This window comes from Neocloeon triangulifer, unplaced genomic scaffold, assembly GCF_031216515.1.
Source record: "Neocloeon triangulifer isolate White Clay Creek 2 clone unplaced genomic scaffold, ASM3121651v1 ptg000001l, whole genome shotgun sequence".
NCBI classification, from domain to species: domain Eukaryota; kingdom Metazoa; phylum Arthropoda; class Insecta; order Ephemeroptera; family Baetidae; genus Neocloeon; species Neocloeon triangulifer.
The window spans coordinates 8502192-8517087 of NW_026775544.1; the positions used below are offsets into that span (position 1 = coordinate 8502192).

Sequence of the window (14896 nt, forward strand, 5' to 3'; positions counted from 1 at the left end):
GAAGGGAATGGTGAAAAATTTGGCTTTATAGAAAAGCTCTTTGCGGTGGAAAAAGAACAAAAAAGACGCACAATGTGTTAGGGTAAATATTGAGGTTCTTGGGATTTTGATGCGTGAAAATTGCTTCAACCACAAAGGACAGGTTTGTTTGTTACGGTAAAAATAAGAGCCCCTAAATGCAAAGTCTAAAGAATTTTATTGATAGGGCGCAGGTCTTTGATGTATGCGAAAGTTGAAGGACGCGGTGCAGAAGGTTGTATAGAAACTTTTGGAATGATAAACCCCATAAATTCCGTCACATTTTTGTTTCCACTTAAACATTTTATTACTTTCAAACATTGAAAAGCAACATTGTTGTATAAACAATTATAATTATTGGCATGGCAATATGTGGAAATATATTTTAAAATATTGTTAATAACAAAACCACGAAGAATGATTTATCAGAAAATACATAAGATTTCATAATTATATACTGTTGGATTTTTTTTCATAATTTTTTAGCTCGCTATGAAAAATTGAAAACATAAATCTTAAAATAACTTTATTTCATGCGTTTGAAATGAATGTTTAACCGCTTTGTTAATTTCTCTTAAAACAAAAAATATAGCTATGAACTTAAGTTTTAATATTTTATTTTAATTTCCCAAAAATCCTGCATTTTATGGTTTTTTTTTCAATTAAAATTGATAAAAAAAAAGTCTCGACCATTTGAAACAATTGGATCAGCACAGAGTTATTTTAAAAACATGCTGGATAAGCTCTCCTTTTTTCTTGATGTAACTTTTTTCTTTGCCATTTGAACTTTTGCACAGCAAATGTGGTATTTTTTTTTTTTTGCCGAATTGAAAATTACGAAGTAGGTAATATAGGGCCATTCAAATGATGGGGTCCGGTGGAGAGGCCGGCATGCAAATAATGATACACTTGATGGCATCAAACATTGCCATCATCATCGCCGCCCGCTCCCTAAGGACATTATGCAAAAAGAGTGCCCTATCAAATTGAAGCAGCAGAGCCGACTGCTGCGTGATGGACGCGGCTCGCGGATGGATGGATGGCCGGGCCGAGCTGTTGATGGAATAAAACCTCATGAGAATGAGTGGTCATCACACACGGACGGGCACCGAGCGAGCTGGTGGCGGCGGCGGCCAGCGTGACATATTTTTATTAGTGATGTGCACCCACAGCGCGCCAGGATGTGGCTGCCATGGGGCTGCTCTCTGTTAATATTTTGCGGCATCAAATATGCAAATAATTTCAATGATAGAATTTAGTCACCATGGGAAGTTTGCAGGTCGTATATTTTTCGGCAGCAGGGGCTGAAAATGACTCTCGATTTACAGCAGCCGCATGGTATGAAAAAATGCATTCTTTTTTTTAACCCATCAGAGGGAGATATTTATGGCTTTATTATTTTAATAATACTTTAATTTGTCAAGGTTTGTGAATTTATTTTATGAGAGAGGAAATTTCAAAATGTAAAATGCAGGCAACCATAAGAAGGCTTGAGAAAGAAGAGCAATTTAGAATTTGTCGGATAATAATTCAATACAAAAACAAGTAATTTTGCTCATTTATCAGCATTCAATGATTAAAATGTCGCTAAACATTAAAAAAAAATCTTTGTAGCCTAAAACTTTTTTATGAAACTAATTTATAAAATTAAAATAAGCGTATTTACTAGTAAAAATTAAAACTTATAATAGCGTGTATTAAAGGAGGATTTTTAACTACAAAAATTGCAAGTTAATGATTTTTTTAAATATTTAAAAAATAAATAGTAGAGATTGCCTATAGGCTATGAGGTTTAGTTGCAAAGTGTCTTTAATCACGTCAGAAGGTGAAACAACAATTTGACATGTTTATTTTTAAAATTCTTCCGCTGCCACCAATAGAGATTAATGGAGACATATACACACAAAACACGCAGCCTCCGTCTGTAATGACTTGTAACGATAGAAATGTACCATTAATCATTATTTTACTGTGAGACTTGTAACTCACTGAGTTAAACTCAGCCTCTTAGAGATTTCAAGAAAAAAAATCAGGATGTTATTGTTTGATGGGCACCGTGTGGGGCTGGCTAACCATCCAGAAGAAAGATCTAAGGAAAAATATCTTTGAAATTCATTGCTAGTGAAAATTTCCGATTTTTCTTTTATATTTAATGTTTCAATAAGTTTCAGATGTAAATTTATAAATTTTAAAAATTCAAGTCCAATCAAAATTTAAAATTTGGCCATCAATTCATGTAGAAGTAGACCATTTTTTTAACTTAACAATATTTAGAAGACTAAACTTTCACCTCCTTTCCCAACACACAAACAGTTTGATTATTCCAGAACGCATAATGAGGAAAACCACTTCTGAAAACAGTTTCTCCAGAAAATTATTTTCTACAACTTTCAGCATCTTTCACTCTCGCCACTTCCAGGAATTTTCCTTTCCACTGGCAATTGTTGTGTTGATGCCACTGCTGTGCATGCATATAGCAGGAAGACATCATAATTTATAATAGTTGCGCACAACCTCGCGTGCGTTTTGTGACTTGTGTTCTCTCTTCTTAGGGCGCGCTGCACAAAGCCTTCACCACATGCGGGGTGCTTCGCCCTGGCCATAAAACTGCTCACCCTTGAGCACAAGGCGAGTAGTTGTGTTGCAACGCGCACTTCCCTTTGGGCTGCATGAAAAAATATAAAACAAATATAACGCTGCCTGCACATCCATTCATTGACCTTTTCGTGACTAGGATTCGTATAGAGTCTTTGGGTTGCTGAAAGGAAAACTTGCAGTCGTTTTGAGCTCCCCGAATTCCGTACCATAATAATGGTAATGGACATAAAATAAATTCAGTGTCGCGGGCCAAATTTCGTAATTTTATTGCTTAGGGATAATATAAATTAAAGCATTTGGCCTTCGCCAGAAAATTTACAATCAAGGATATCATAAATTTGAATATGAGACATTTTCATCTTTAGACTGATAAAAGTCCCAAAAATAAATCTTTGACCTGAGTAAGTAAAAATTTTATTTAAATATTATGGACATGTACTTCAATTCAAAATTTTAAAGAAATCTAGAATGGAAACTTACCTTGAAATTATTTAATAATTTACATCCTAAAATTTTACATATTAAAAAAATGTTAAGTAAGGAAAGTCGTCCAAAAGAGTATAAAAAAAGAACTTTTTGCCCAAAACAGCCCAAAATCAAATGATGTCAATTTAATTCTGTGTTTATAAAAAAAATTTGAATTTAAATTATAATATTTTTATGTTTTCATTTTATTAATGTTGAAAAAGCGATATTCTATATTTTTCTAAGATTTTTTTATCACTCATACCTATATGTAGCAAATTACTTATTTGAAACAGCAGGATAGAGCAGGTTCAGTCAAATGTAAAACTTGATTACGAAAAATCCCCCGACGTGCAAACAAGGTTTTTTATTTGGTTTTATTCAGTGGTATGCTGGCGGTACAGCGCGGCGAGTGCATACGCTCTTTGGTTCGAATAAAATTGTTAGGGGCTAATAAAAATTCCGACTGCGCCACTTATCAAATGCTGATTTGGCCGTGTTGCCGGCTATTGATTTTGCGCCACGATTGGAGCAAAAAAGGTAGGAATGAAAAGCAGTGGCGTGGTGGTAATAATGTGTGCTTCGAGGTCTCCACTGTGGTTGTTAAAAATCTACATGGCCGACGAGGCTCGCTCTATTATACAAAATCACGAGTGCGCGGCTGTTTTACAATGCATGGCGTGAGCTATGGCCGATGATTTTTTTTTCCAATCGCCTGCTTTTCCACCAGAATTCGATTCCGTTTTGCGTCGCCGATTGGACAATTGGTGGTTTATTCAGCCGCGCAATTTTCCGCCTTTCGCCCCAGAGCTCGGTTGGCCGCTCCAGATAAGCTTCGATCCGCTCTTGGCGCAAATGATCTAAGGAGCTGGCCGCGTTAAATTTGATAACAATAAGCCCTGGACCTGACCGAAAAAAAACTAATACACCGTACCAAACGATCTTTCGCCCCAACGGAGGCAATTCTCCCCGAAGGATTTTCTTTCCCTCGGCGCACACCGCTCATTTCACATCCTCTTTTAGAACTTATGGTACAGTTGCCCCGCTTTATATCGCTGCGTGGCCGGCCGGTGGAATTAAATGATTATCTTTATGGTCCTCTGGTGGATTTATACGAATAACGCACAGTGGTCTGGGGTCCAGTGGTGTCGTTTTCGCATAAATTTGCTACACGGTTGACCGACCGAGACAGATTGCGCTTCTTGAATTTAATAGTTTTCAAGCAGGGCACTCCTGAGGGGAACACAATCAGTCTTTCTGAATTTAATTCATTTTGTCAAAATATTATAATGATGTACAGGAGGGCTGGCAGTACGAGCTCCATGGGAATGTAAATTTAATTGTTTACACATAGCAAAAAAAATGCATAATTGCTAATTTTTTCAATAAATAAATAATTAGTTTTAGAATAATATAAATTATGAAAATAAATTAGTATCTACATGTAGCTGTAGTCATATTATATAACAGAAAAATATGCTTCTTTTAAACTCAATTACATTTTAACAGAATCATTTAGCATTTTTAATATTTCTTTAATTACTTGTATTTTGCATAATTTATTTATTTTAAAATAATGATTTTTTTATGTTAATAACACATAATAATTTTTATACTTGTTTGAGGTCTTCAGTACAAAATATTTATTTAATTTTAATTTCATCTTTACTTTATAATGAGGTTTTCATGCTCTGCACATAAATTTCATTGTAAATAAATATACTTCCATTGGTATAATTCGGCTTAAAATTGAAATTGATTGGCAATGAGGGAATAATTTTGAAAGAGGAAAATTTTAAGATTTATTAATATAGGATTGGAGTTCACGGATTACAAGTTAGAATGTCCGTTGGGTTTTAAAGACTTGCCACAGCCCTTTTTTGGATGATATTTCCATACATAAAATGTATCTGCCTTTATTTGCGCAGCAGAAGAAGTTTAGATTTTTTTTCATTCTTAGCTTCTTATAAAAAAGATTATAATAATCTTGAGAAGTCAACTATTTTAAATGAATGATATAGTGATCCCTCATCCCACTTAACTAGTAAATATTTGAAAAGCTTGCCAACTCCAAATGGGTTGGAAGCAATTTTCACCTGATCAAAAAAAAGAGCGAAATTAAAAAAAAAATGTCATAATCCCGAGAGAATCAGCGCCGCATAACTTAGCTTGATAAACTAAACTAACCAACTCTGGAGCTGGAAATTGTGCATGCATAATAATGCAGGCCGCGCTCGTGGGGACACATGGTGGCTGCTTTTATTATTCCGTTCGCAAACAAACTGCTGGCAGAACACACTTGGCAAAATAAACGATGTATGCAACCGGCTGAGCAGCTTGCACAGCACGTCTGGCAAACCAGGTAATGTTTCAATTACAGCGGGCATTGTGTGCTTGACTGGCAGACACAGGAGAGCCTGAGTGCGCTGCAAGGTTATTAATCAGTTTGCGCCCTGTCGATATTGACATAAGAAATTATTTGTGCGTTGTCAAAGGCGGCCATCAAGTCAAATGGTAATTGGATTAGTTGCAGCAGGAGCAGTTTGCTCGCACCTGTCCAACGAACAAAGCCTGTTGGTGGATGAGAGCAGAGAGGGCCGCGCGCGCCGTTGCAAGTTTAATGTGTGTGTGCACGCCGCGTACCTCTCTCTCATCCTGCCGCTTGTTTGCATGACTTGTGACAAACGAAATCAAATTTACTTCTCTCCCTGTAGGCAAATCCGCGGACTTCTGCTTAATTGGCGAGCAGGAAAGCTGTGTAAAATTTTTACGCTTTCGCTCTTGAAAGTTTGTTAGTTTTAAATATTGCAATATAACTTAATGTTTTCATTTTTATTCAATCTTTTTTTTATATGTTAATTATTAATTTTCTTTTTTATTCAAACTAAGTACAAATAGCAGATTAGATATTTTCAAAATTATCCAAAATGATCGAAAAGAAACGGCATTAAAAATAAAAATAACAAACTTGTAATCCGTGTAAAGATTCTGCCTAAATTTTACATCTTAAAATTTGAATTTGAGATATATTCATTGTTTTTAAATTTTAAAGGTCAAAGGCACATGAACTGAGCAAAAACAATTTATGTTCCTAAGGGAAGAAATCAGACTTGATAATATTAAATTTGTCCCTTATAGTAGTGCCTTGCATTTAAAAAGCATTAGAGCATTTAATAATTATGCTTATATAATAATAATTTTATTTATTTTTTTAATTTTGTTTAAAAAAACCTAGTAATTTATTTAAAATAAAAAGAGCTTAAAAGAAGTTTTTTTATAAATTTCCTTCCATCTAAAGATTTGCTAGTTTCTTTTTAAAAGTTCAATGAATTATTCCACAATAAACAGGCCACGCGTCTGTTCAGCTATAAAAAAGTTTCCATGAATATGCGTCGCACGCCACTTTTCCGTGAATTTCGTGTGCCTTAACCGACCACACAAGCATGGCTTTGTACTTTCCTTTGCTTTTTGCTGTGATAATTTCACGCTAATGTTCTGCGACATTTTACGCATGTCCAGCAGCAAATTTTGCCACGCTCGGCCCACGCGCTACAAAATTCGTCTCGTCTTAGTCAATTCCACACGACGATCGTTTTGTTCAATTTTTTTCTTCCTTTTTATACAAATTCCTTCGACTCCTTTCATTTGGCACTTTTTGCCCGGCAGTTGCAGTCGTAAAAACATTCACCAACTATATGCTATGTGATTGAATAATGTTCCTCACTTAGCATTATTTGACGGGGCTGTTAAACCTACAGAACAAAACCGACCGTCGCTCCTCTGCTAGAATAGCAAAGGCCTATGCTCTTGTTTGAAAGGGTTATTCTTGATGCTCACAATAGCTTCATCCTTCGTCTTGACCTTTTAATAAACCCATTTGGGCGCAACCTTCAACCCTGTTGGCGACGCTCTGAGGGCGACAAACCCTAAAAAAAAGCTTCGCGTGCAGTGTGTCGCAAGTGTCAAAGCAACACAAATCGCGCTCACAACAACCCTTGGAATGTTCTACTGCGGGCGAAATTTTCGTCCTTTTTTACTAAGGGGCTTGCATTACTCATCACACTCCAGGCAAAATACCTGCCTTTATTGTTCTCAACAGAAAATAACGAAAAAAAAACTCGCAGCTTCAGATTCTAAATAATCTGAAATAAATTGCCTTAAATTAAATATTTTGTGTTGAAAAGGTGATTTTTTATGCCGTGCAAACTGTCTAGTTTTAAAGGCGATTATTCACAAGTTACTAAATTGTAATGTCAATATATAGTTTTTGATGATTTTATTTTAAAGAATCTCACTTTAAGGGGCTTAAGAAAAATGACTATGCCGAATTGAATTTTTAGTTCATTTCCTTTAGTATATCAAAATCCACTCACGTCAGTGCTACACAGAAAAAAATCTCAAAAGCTGTACTTTCTAAAGAACTGTCTTTAGCAGGCAGGTTTTCTTTTTATTATTCTTTTGCTTTTTATTAAGCCATCTCTTGCACAAACAGCTGCTACTCCTGCAACCTTTTCAGCAGCATACTTTTGCTTTTGTACAATTCACATTTATAGGCCTCGTCGTGACTTATGAAAAGAGACAGCAGCCAGAAGAGAATCCTTTTGGTACAGAGATCTGCTTATCGCGCACAAAACGCGCATTGATATAAGCTCACCCTCTCAGGGCTGTTGAAATTGCAATTGATGGCCATTATAAGATTAATTCCTCAAGCACAAACTCAACCTTTGACAAGCTATATACAATCTACCTTCGCACTGTTTGCAAAGCAACTTTAAGAGATCGGGAATTTCATGAATAAAAAAAAAGGATTTTCTGTGAACATTTTCAAAGAATAAAAATAAAATCATGGGTTAACCATGTATTTTTATGGGACGTTGAAGAAATCGAAACCATAGCATAAATGAAAGTAAATTAGATTGAGCAATAAAAGAAAATTGAAATGTATTACCGTGCCCTGTTATAAATTTTCCCGTGAAAGAGCCGATGACAGATTTCGAAAGGTGTGCTCTCCTCGCGTGTTTGTTATTGAATTCAATCGCTCCACATAAATGTGCACGCCGGTCATTGTAAATCATAAGGTACACCGCGACACATTCATCTGTTTTGGTTTGATGAAAAGCTCTCCCTAAATGGCTCTAGATGCGGATCTGGGGTGTCTATTGTGCGCTACGTTGGTCTGTCGCAGCGCATGGCTCAAAAAACTACTTTCATACAACTTCAATCCTATAATGTATAATGTGAAAAATGAGGGGAAGGATACAGAGCCCGCGCGTCGCATCTGAATGGGAACTGGTCTGAAAAGTAACTGCCGTCAACAAACCAACGTAATTTATGCTAAAGAGACAGGCAATTTACAATTTATATTTTACTTGTTAAATTAATCAACATCTACAAGCATCCCCAAAAAGTAAAAATATCGAAAAATATCAATACAATATTAAAATTATTCAATTTTTTTCATTTTATTTTCAAGTTTTGTAATTATTTTTCTTTTAATCGGCGCTTCTTGAGAGTTTTCCTGAAGGAACTTTAACTGTTGAATTTCCCAGCAATTCATCGCGGTTACGAAGAAATACAACGAGCGATAGTGAAAGTTAACAGAAAAGCCACACAATGGGGCAAAGCAACGGGCAAAGGATCGGGGAAATCAAATCTCCGGTGAGTGCTTCCCCCTGTTAGAGCAACGGAGCAACTGTGCGGTCTGACCGTATTGGGTCCCCTCTTACGTCTGACGGGGGAACTAGCTAAAATATTATCAGTGGCACAAATTTTCTTCTTTCATGCTTGTTAATAAATTTAGATGTCATTTAAAAATAGATCTGGCTGAATGGTCACCACCAGAGCCAAAACCTATATCAACAACAACAACAATTAAGTTGTTAAGCTTGTTAAATTAAAAGTCGTAAATATTGTGTGGAAAGAAAAGTCATTTGTGTGGTTTTTACTTTCAAGTGCTTTCAAGTACACGAATTATTTTATTTTTGCTCTCTCTAATCATCGGTAATTAATTATAAAATTAGTTTGTTCATTTAATCGTTACTATCGGTTACTATCATTTATAAAGGACTAAATTTAAAATAAAAATATCCTTGGTGGTAAGTGGTAATATTATTGAAAATGCAATTTAAAAAAAAAACTGTTTTGTGAGATGAAGCCCAATTTTATTTTAAGCGTTTTTAGTAAACTAACCCAGCCTTATCAGCAAAAAAGTGTAAGTGTAACATTTTTGTAGAAAATAATAATGCAATACCCTTTTTCTTCCTGTACTTCCCAATAAACAATAAAAAAAAATATTTAGTTTATCCCTCTTCTATAGATAAAAAGTATTTAATGTTTCCTAAAAAGTAGATTGCTGCGTGTGAGAAGCACTCTTTCACATTTCAATCTGCCAGTTTTGCAGTGAACTGATGCGTGGAAGAATATAGAGATCCTTTCCCATTGAATGATGAACGAGACCAAAGCACGTTCATTGCGGATTTTGCCTCCTCTCATATTCAGAGTAAGCATGTTTGTGCTAAATTTGCGATCGTTCGATTTATAAATAGATTTTGACGTTCTATTAAACCGGATCTTTTTATCTCATATTGCGGTTGATGAAATCGGCAGTCCAGAAATTGATCCAAGATTTAATACTAAAAAATTAGAAAATTAGTTTTTTAATGTGTTGAACGAAATTTTCAATTATTATCCGCTCTATGATTGAATCGATTGAATTAACTTTTACACGTGACTCAACGTGATTTATATATTGCCAAAACTATCTTTTATTGATGGAGATCAAATTTGATTAATAATTCTTTTGTAGTATAATAATAATAGGTCGAGGGTTAACACAAGATGATTGAAATCCAAGTCAGCTTTTCCTCAATGGGTTTTTGTCGTTTATTTTTTCACGCAGGTAAAATCAGGTAAAACAAATAGGGTTAAAATTATTTTAGTTGTTATTTTTGCTAAAAAAGTAAACATATTTAAAAAGCATTTGTAGAGAATTAATATATTAGTATACATATATACTCTGATATTTATCATTATAATAATTGTGAAATACGCATTATCCAAACCGTGTATAAAATATTAATTAAGAAATGACTTCAAAATTCATTATTTGAAAAATTTGATTTTGAATTTAAACATTTCATTTTTTTCTTTTCATTATTGGGAACCACAAAAAAAATCTTTTTGATTCAAGGCCATTGAAAAATATTCAATTGTTGAAAACAATTTATTTAAAAAAAGGAATTGTTGGAGAAAATGGCACCACCACTAGTAAGGATTTTACTAAATATTCCGAGATCAAAGACCCCATCCGCCGCAGTGACATTAAATGCAATCCAAAACAGTTAACTTAAGAGTTTTTTTTTTCCGAAACCAAGTTTCGAATTTCTATTGATGATTTTACTTCCGTCTATGGCTGCCGCCAAACTTTCCAATTAAAAAAAAAATCAAGTTATTTCTTTTACTCTTGGCAGTAAAACCATTGCGTGGTAAACATTTTTGTTATTAGAGGAGCATTTAGACGAGTTCAGACCATTATTATAACAATCCTTCAACGAAACCGGCTCATCATTGAATTTGAAAAATTCCTCCGCGGGCAGAAAAATATTAAAATTTCAAAATGGAAAATGTCATTTTACTACATGTTGCGATTGCAAAAAAAAAATTATTGAAAATAAAGTGGGGTGCTTTCAAGATAAATGATGGTGCTTTAATGCGAAATCCACGGCAAGCCAAATATCCCAATCAAACAGCCTTGCTAACAGACCCTGGCCATCTCTTGATGGCGAACTCGAGTAGCTTGTTGGGCAGCGCGGTCTAGCTGCAGCGTCCGCATTGCACGTTCTCTGCGCTCCCTGTTCTTTACCTTGAGTTGAGCTCTAACCTTGGCCACATCGTCGGGGCCTGCATTGAAAATTAAATAAAAAATGATATGTCAAATCCGGAAAAGTCAAAGAATAGCGATATTTTTACTACTCACAAACACATCCACAGAGGCTGATGTTGTTTTGTCTGCAAAATGCCACTGACGTAGGTAACCGTGCTTTTCTTGGGTCAGCCTGCAGTAGCAGGCGTTCGGCAGGGGCAGCACTGTCAAGTCCGAGGCCCAGGCCCTCCTGCCGTTCGAGTCGGATCAGCACAGCATCAGCCTCAAGCAGAACTTCATGAAGTTTTGACGGGAGGGTGTCGACGCCTGAGAAAAATTAAATCCACAAGAAGGAACTGAAAACACGAAACGTTTCTTTTGCTTACGAGTATGGGCATCGATGGGCACAAGGTTGGCCAGGGCAGCAGAGATCTGAGAGCCATACGGCATCATTTCCCGAATCACCGCGGCACCTTCAAGGGGGCCCATCGTCAGCGATTGGTGGAAGATGTCCTCATCTCCATGAGGAAAATCGGCGGGCAGGTTCATAGCACTAAAAGTAATTGCAGATATTTGGAAAAAAGAATAAAATTGAAAAACAAGAGCGCGACGGTTAATTTGAATTCTGAATGAGTTGAAAAAGAAATGCAATAATAAGAATTTTGCAACAATTAACAAATGAACAAATAATACACACGTCACCATAGAAACGATCAAATCTAGCTTTTAGTCTACAGTTTTTTTACTCCTTATTGACGTAGTCAAATCAAGTCTTTACAACAATGATTGTTAAATTTTCCAATTATTGATAAAATATTTCCTATTTGTTGAAAAGACTTGATTTGACTATGTCAGTAAGGAGGCCTTAAGCGCCATACAAACGTGAGAACTTTAGACGAGGAATTTACAAATTTTGAACACAGTTCAGGTCAACGGCGCTTTGGGCCGTAGAGGTGGTAAAATAGCGCCCCTTATTAAAATATAGCTATTCTACTACTATTTTAATATAATCGTTTACAGTTCTGGACTACGGCTCAGAACTGGTAAGATAGCGCCCCTTTATTAAAAATTTTTTTTTTCTTTCCTCAATTCTTTTATTTTATTTTAATCTAGATTCTCTAACTGAGAGTCCATTAGTCTCATAGAATTTTTTCGCTTTTCCCATTGATGGACAGGAGATTCTGTATCAGCTTTTTTTTATATAAAAAAAAAGCATTTCTTTGAATAAAATTTTTTGCAGGCCAACCATTAGCAGCAAAATACTTTTTCCTATTTTGGCATATTTGTGATTCATTCTTGCATATTTAAGATCAAAGGCGTCCACTTATTATCATCCTTATTTATTTTATTGAAATTATTGGTATAAGAAAGCTTTACATTTTACAATTCTCTCTGGTGCGAGTTTTATTATCTTGTTAGTGTTTTCTCTTTTGCCGAATGTGATATCGACGAGCCAATAAAATAAAGCTAAGCAAAAGTATGAAAAAGATATTAAAAGTTTTGTTTGATTATATCCTTGCTCACAATTTCAAATAGCAATTTGTGTGTGATCCTTTCTGCTGCATTATATAATTTATAATTTCATACACAACTGGTTCGTCTCTGACAAAACATCTTTAATATAAAAAAAAAATTATAAAATTCCATCCAGACTTTATTTTTATTTGTCCACATTGTTAACATTGTATATTCAATTGTTGAATACAATTTATTTAAAAAAAGGAATTGTTGGAGAAAATGGCACCACCACTAGCAAGGATTTTGCTAAATATTCCGAGATCAAAAAGACCCCATCCGCCGCAGTGACTTTAAATTCAATCCAAATCAATTAACTTAAGAGTTTTTTTTTTTCCGAAACCAAGTTTCGAATTTCTATTGATGATTTTACTTCCGTCTATGGCTGCCACCAAACTTTCCAATTAAAAAAAAATCAGGTTATTTCTTTTACTCTTGGCAGTAAAACCATTGCGTGATAAACATTTTTGTAATTAGAGGAGCATTTAGACGAGTTCAGACCATCATAACAATCCTTCTACGAAACCGGCTCATCAATGAATTTGAAAAATTCATCCGCGGGCAGAAAAAATATTAAACAATTTTAAAATTGAAAATGTCAATTAACTACATATAAAGTTGCGATTGCGAAAAAAAATGATTGAAACTAAAGTGGGGTGCTTTCAAGATAAAAATGATGGTGCTTTAATGGTAAATCCACGGCAAGCCAAATATCCCAATCAAACGCCTGGCCTAATTCGTCAAAATTTTTGAGTCCGACTAACTCGCAGCCATTATCGCCTCCGCTCGGACGACCAAGCGGACTCATTATTTATCCATAAATTTGTGAAATCCTGCAATGGTGAATCAAAGGCTGCTTTTACATGACGATCAGCAACTAAATCTCCCCTAACAAACAGGGAGAGAGAATATATATATAGAGAGAGAGGCAACCAATCTCCATCGGCGCTCTCTCTGCACTCACACACACCATTATGTCCCATCGGAGCCATACACTCTAATTATAGCTTAATTATACCATTGAATATATAGTATTGTGGTTTATCGTCTCTACTGTGTAATCTGAAAAGTTTATCCCCAACTCGAGTCCTGGCCGGCGTTCGTTTGAAATCTCTCTGCTCAGCGCTTCATCCTCTCTGCTCTCTCGCTTTGATTCACTCGCTCTGATTTCCAACGCGAAGCAGGTAGCCTTTAATTAAATAAGGAAGCGTATGGAGAAAATTATTTTTTGCCCCTGCTCCCTCTCCGCTCTCCAAGGAGGGTCGTTACTTATCAGCAAGCTTGCACATTATTTGCTCTCTGTTGTTTTACACCCCAGCGAGAGAGGATGTGTGTGTAATCTGGAAAAAGTTTGACGGCATTGAAATAATGGTGACCGCATTCGCGAGCATTGAATAGCACAAAAGCAAATAAGTTGCTTTACGCTACTGGCCTTTCGTACCCCTCGAGGAATGGTACTCGAGCGCTGTATTTTTCTCCGCCCTTGTGCCCTTCTGCTCTTGTAATTTGAGATCACTTGTGCAGTGCACTGCTGATTACTTCTTTGTTTCCCTTCACTTCCCTGCAACACCTCTGATGTTTTCCTTTACGACTTAACGTGCAATACACTTTCATAAAATTAGCGTAAGAATCAGATTTTTAAATTATTGGAACTTCAGAAACAAATAAATTGTAGCACAAAATGAGGTAGTTTTATTAATTTTATTTGTGTTGAAGAAAAACTTTATTTCATATTATATATGAGAAAATTAGCTTGGAGTCAATAAATAAACAGAATATTTACCCATGAACCATGAATACATTCATAAATGTATTTTAATAAAAAAAAAATCTTATTTTACATAATTTTGTCTTCATTCTTCATCCAAAATTTCTTCCTCTAATTGTATTTTTATTATGCTCTCGAGCTGCTCACAAGAGAAAATTTTAATGCAACAGCATTTCTGCTATAGGCCTTAAAAACCAAACCCAAATTGCAAAGAGCTTATCTCGATATCTGATTGCTCCACGCTCATCTTATAAAAGTTTCAGAAAATAAACTTCGATGGACATGCGTGTCCGATAAGTTGCATATATGGAGATTGAGATTCTAAGAAAACATCCTGTGGACACGCATGCACAAGTTTTATTTTTAGAATGTAAAACCTTGGCCGCTTACTGCGGAAAAACCGTCGGAGCTAGATGCAAATTAAATCCTCTTGCATACTTGTAATTTTATTTCAATTATGTCTATCAAAATATTGCGTACAGAAAATACAATTACATTGATGTCGTCCTTTAATGTTAAATTGTGTAAGAGAATCAAATTATTTTACCATCTTGATTTTTAGAAATAATGTATCCCCATTTATTGAACACTAATTAAATGTCATTTGCTTCAGTTGGGACAGTTCTATCAATTCGTCGGAGGAAGTGTCACCACAGGGGCGGAAAACCATA

General features: G+C 35.4%; 1 protein-coding gene across 1 annotated transcript; it reads right to left on the minus strand.

Moving 5' to 3' along the window:
• Nucleotides 1–10646: 10646 nt before the first annotated feature.
• Nucleotides 10647–13590, minus strand: LOC132198587 (uncharacterized). Its single transcript, XM_059622703.1, has 4 exons — nt 13476–13590; nt 11329–11495; nt 11057–11269; nt 10647–10980 (listed from the first exon to the last, which is right to left on the minus strand). Exons 2-4 carry the CDS (start codon nt 11489–11491, stop codon nt 10835–10837), a joined length of 522 nt encoding a protein of 173 aa, XP_059478686.1. The 5' UTR covers nt 11492–11495; nt 13476–13590; the 3' UTR covers nt 10647–10834.
• Between the last annotated feature and the right edge of the window lie 1306 nt (nt 13591–14896).

Coding starts and splice junctions, on each gene's coding strand:
- LOC132198587 (XM_059622703.1), bottom strand. CDS start 11,491: ATGAACCTGCCCGCCGATTTTCCTCATGGAGATGAGGACATCTTCCAC. Junction 11,270..11,328: donor GCCCATCGATGCCCATACTC/GTAAGCAAAAGA, acceptor AATTTTTCTCAG/GCGTCGACACCCTCCCGTCA. Junction 10,981..11,056: donor CAGCCTCTGTGGATGTGTTT/GTGAGTAGTAAA, acceptor TTTTCAATGCAG/GCCCCGACGATGTGGCCAAG.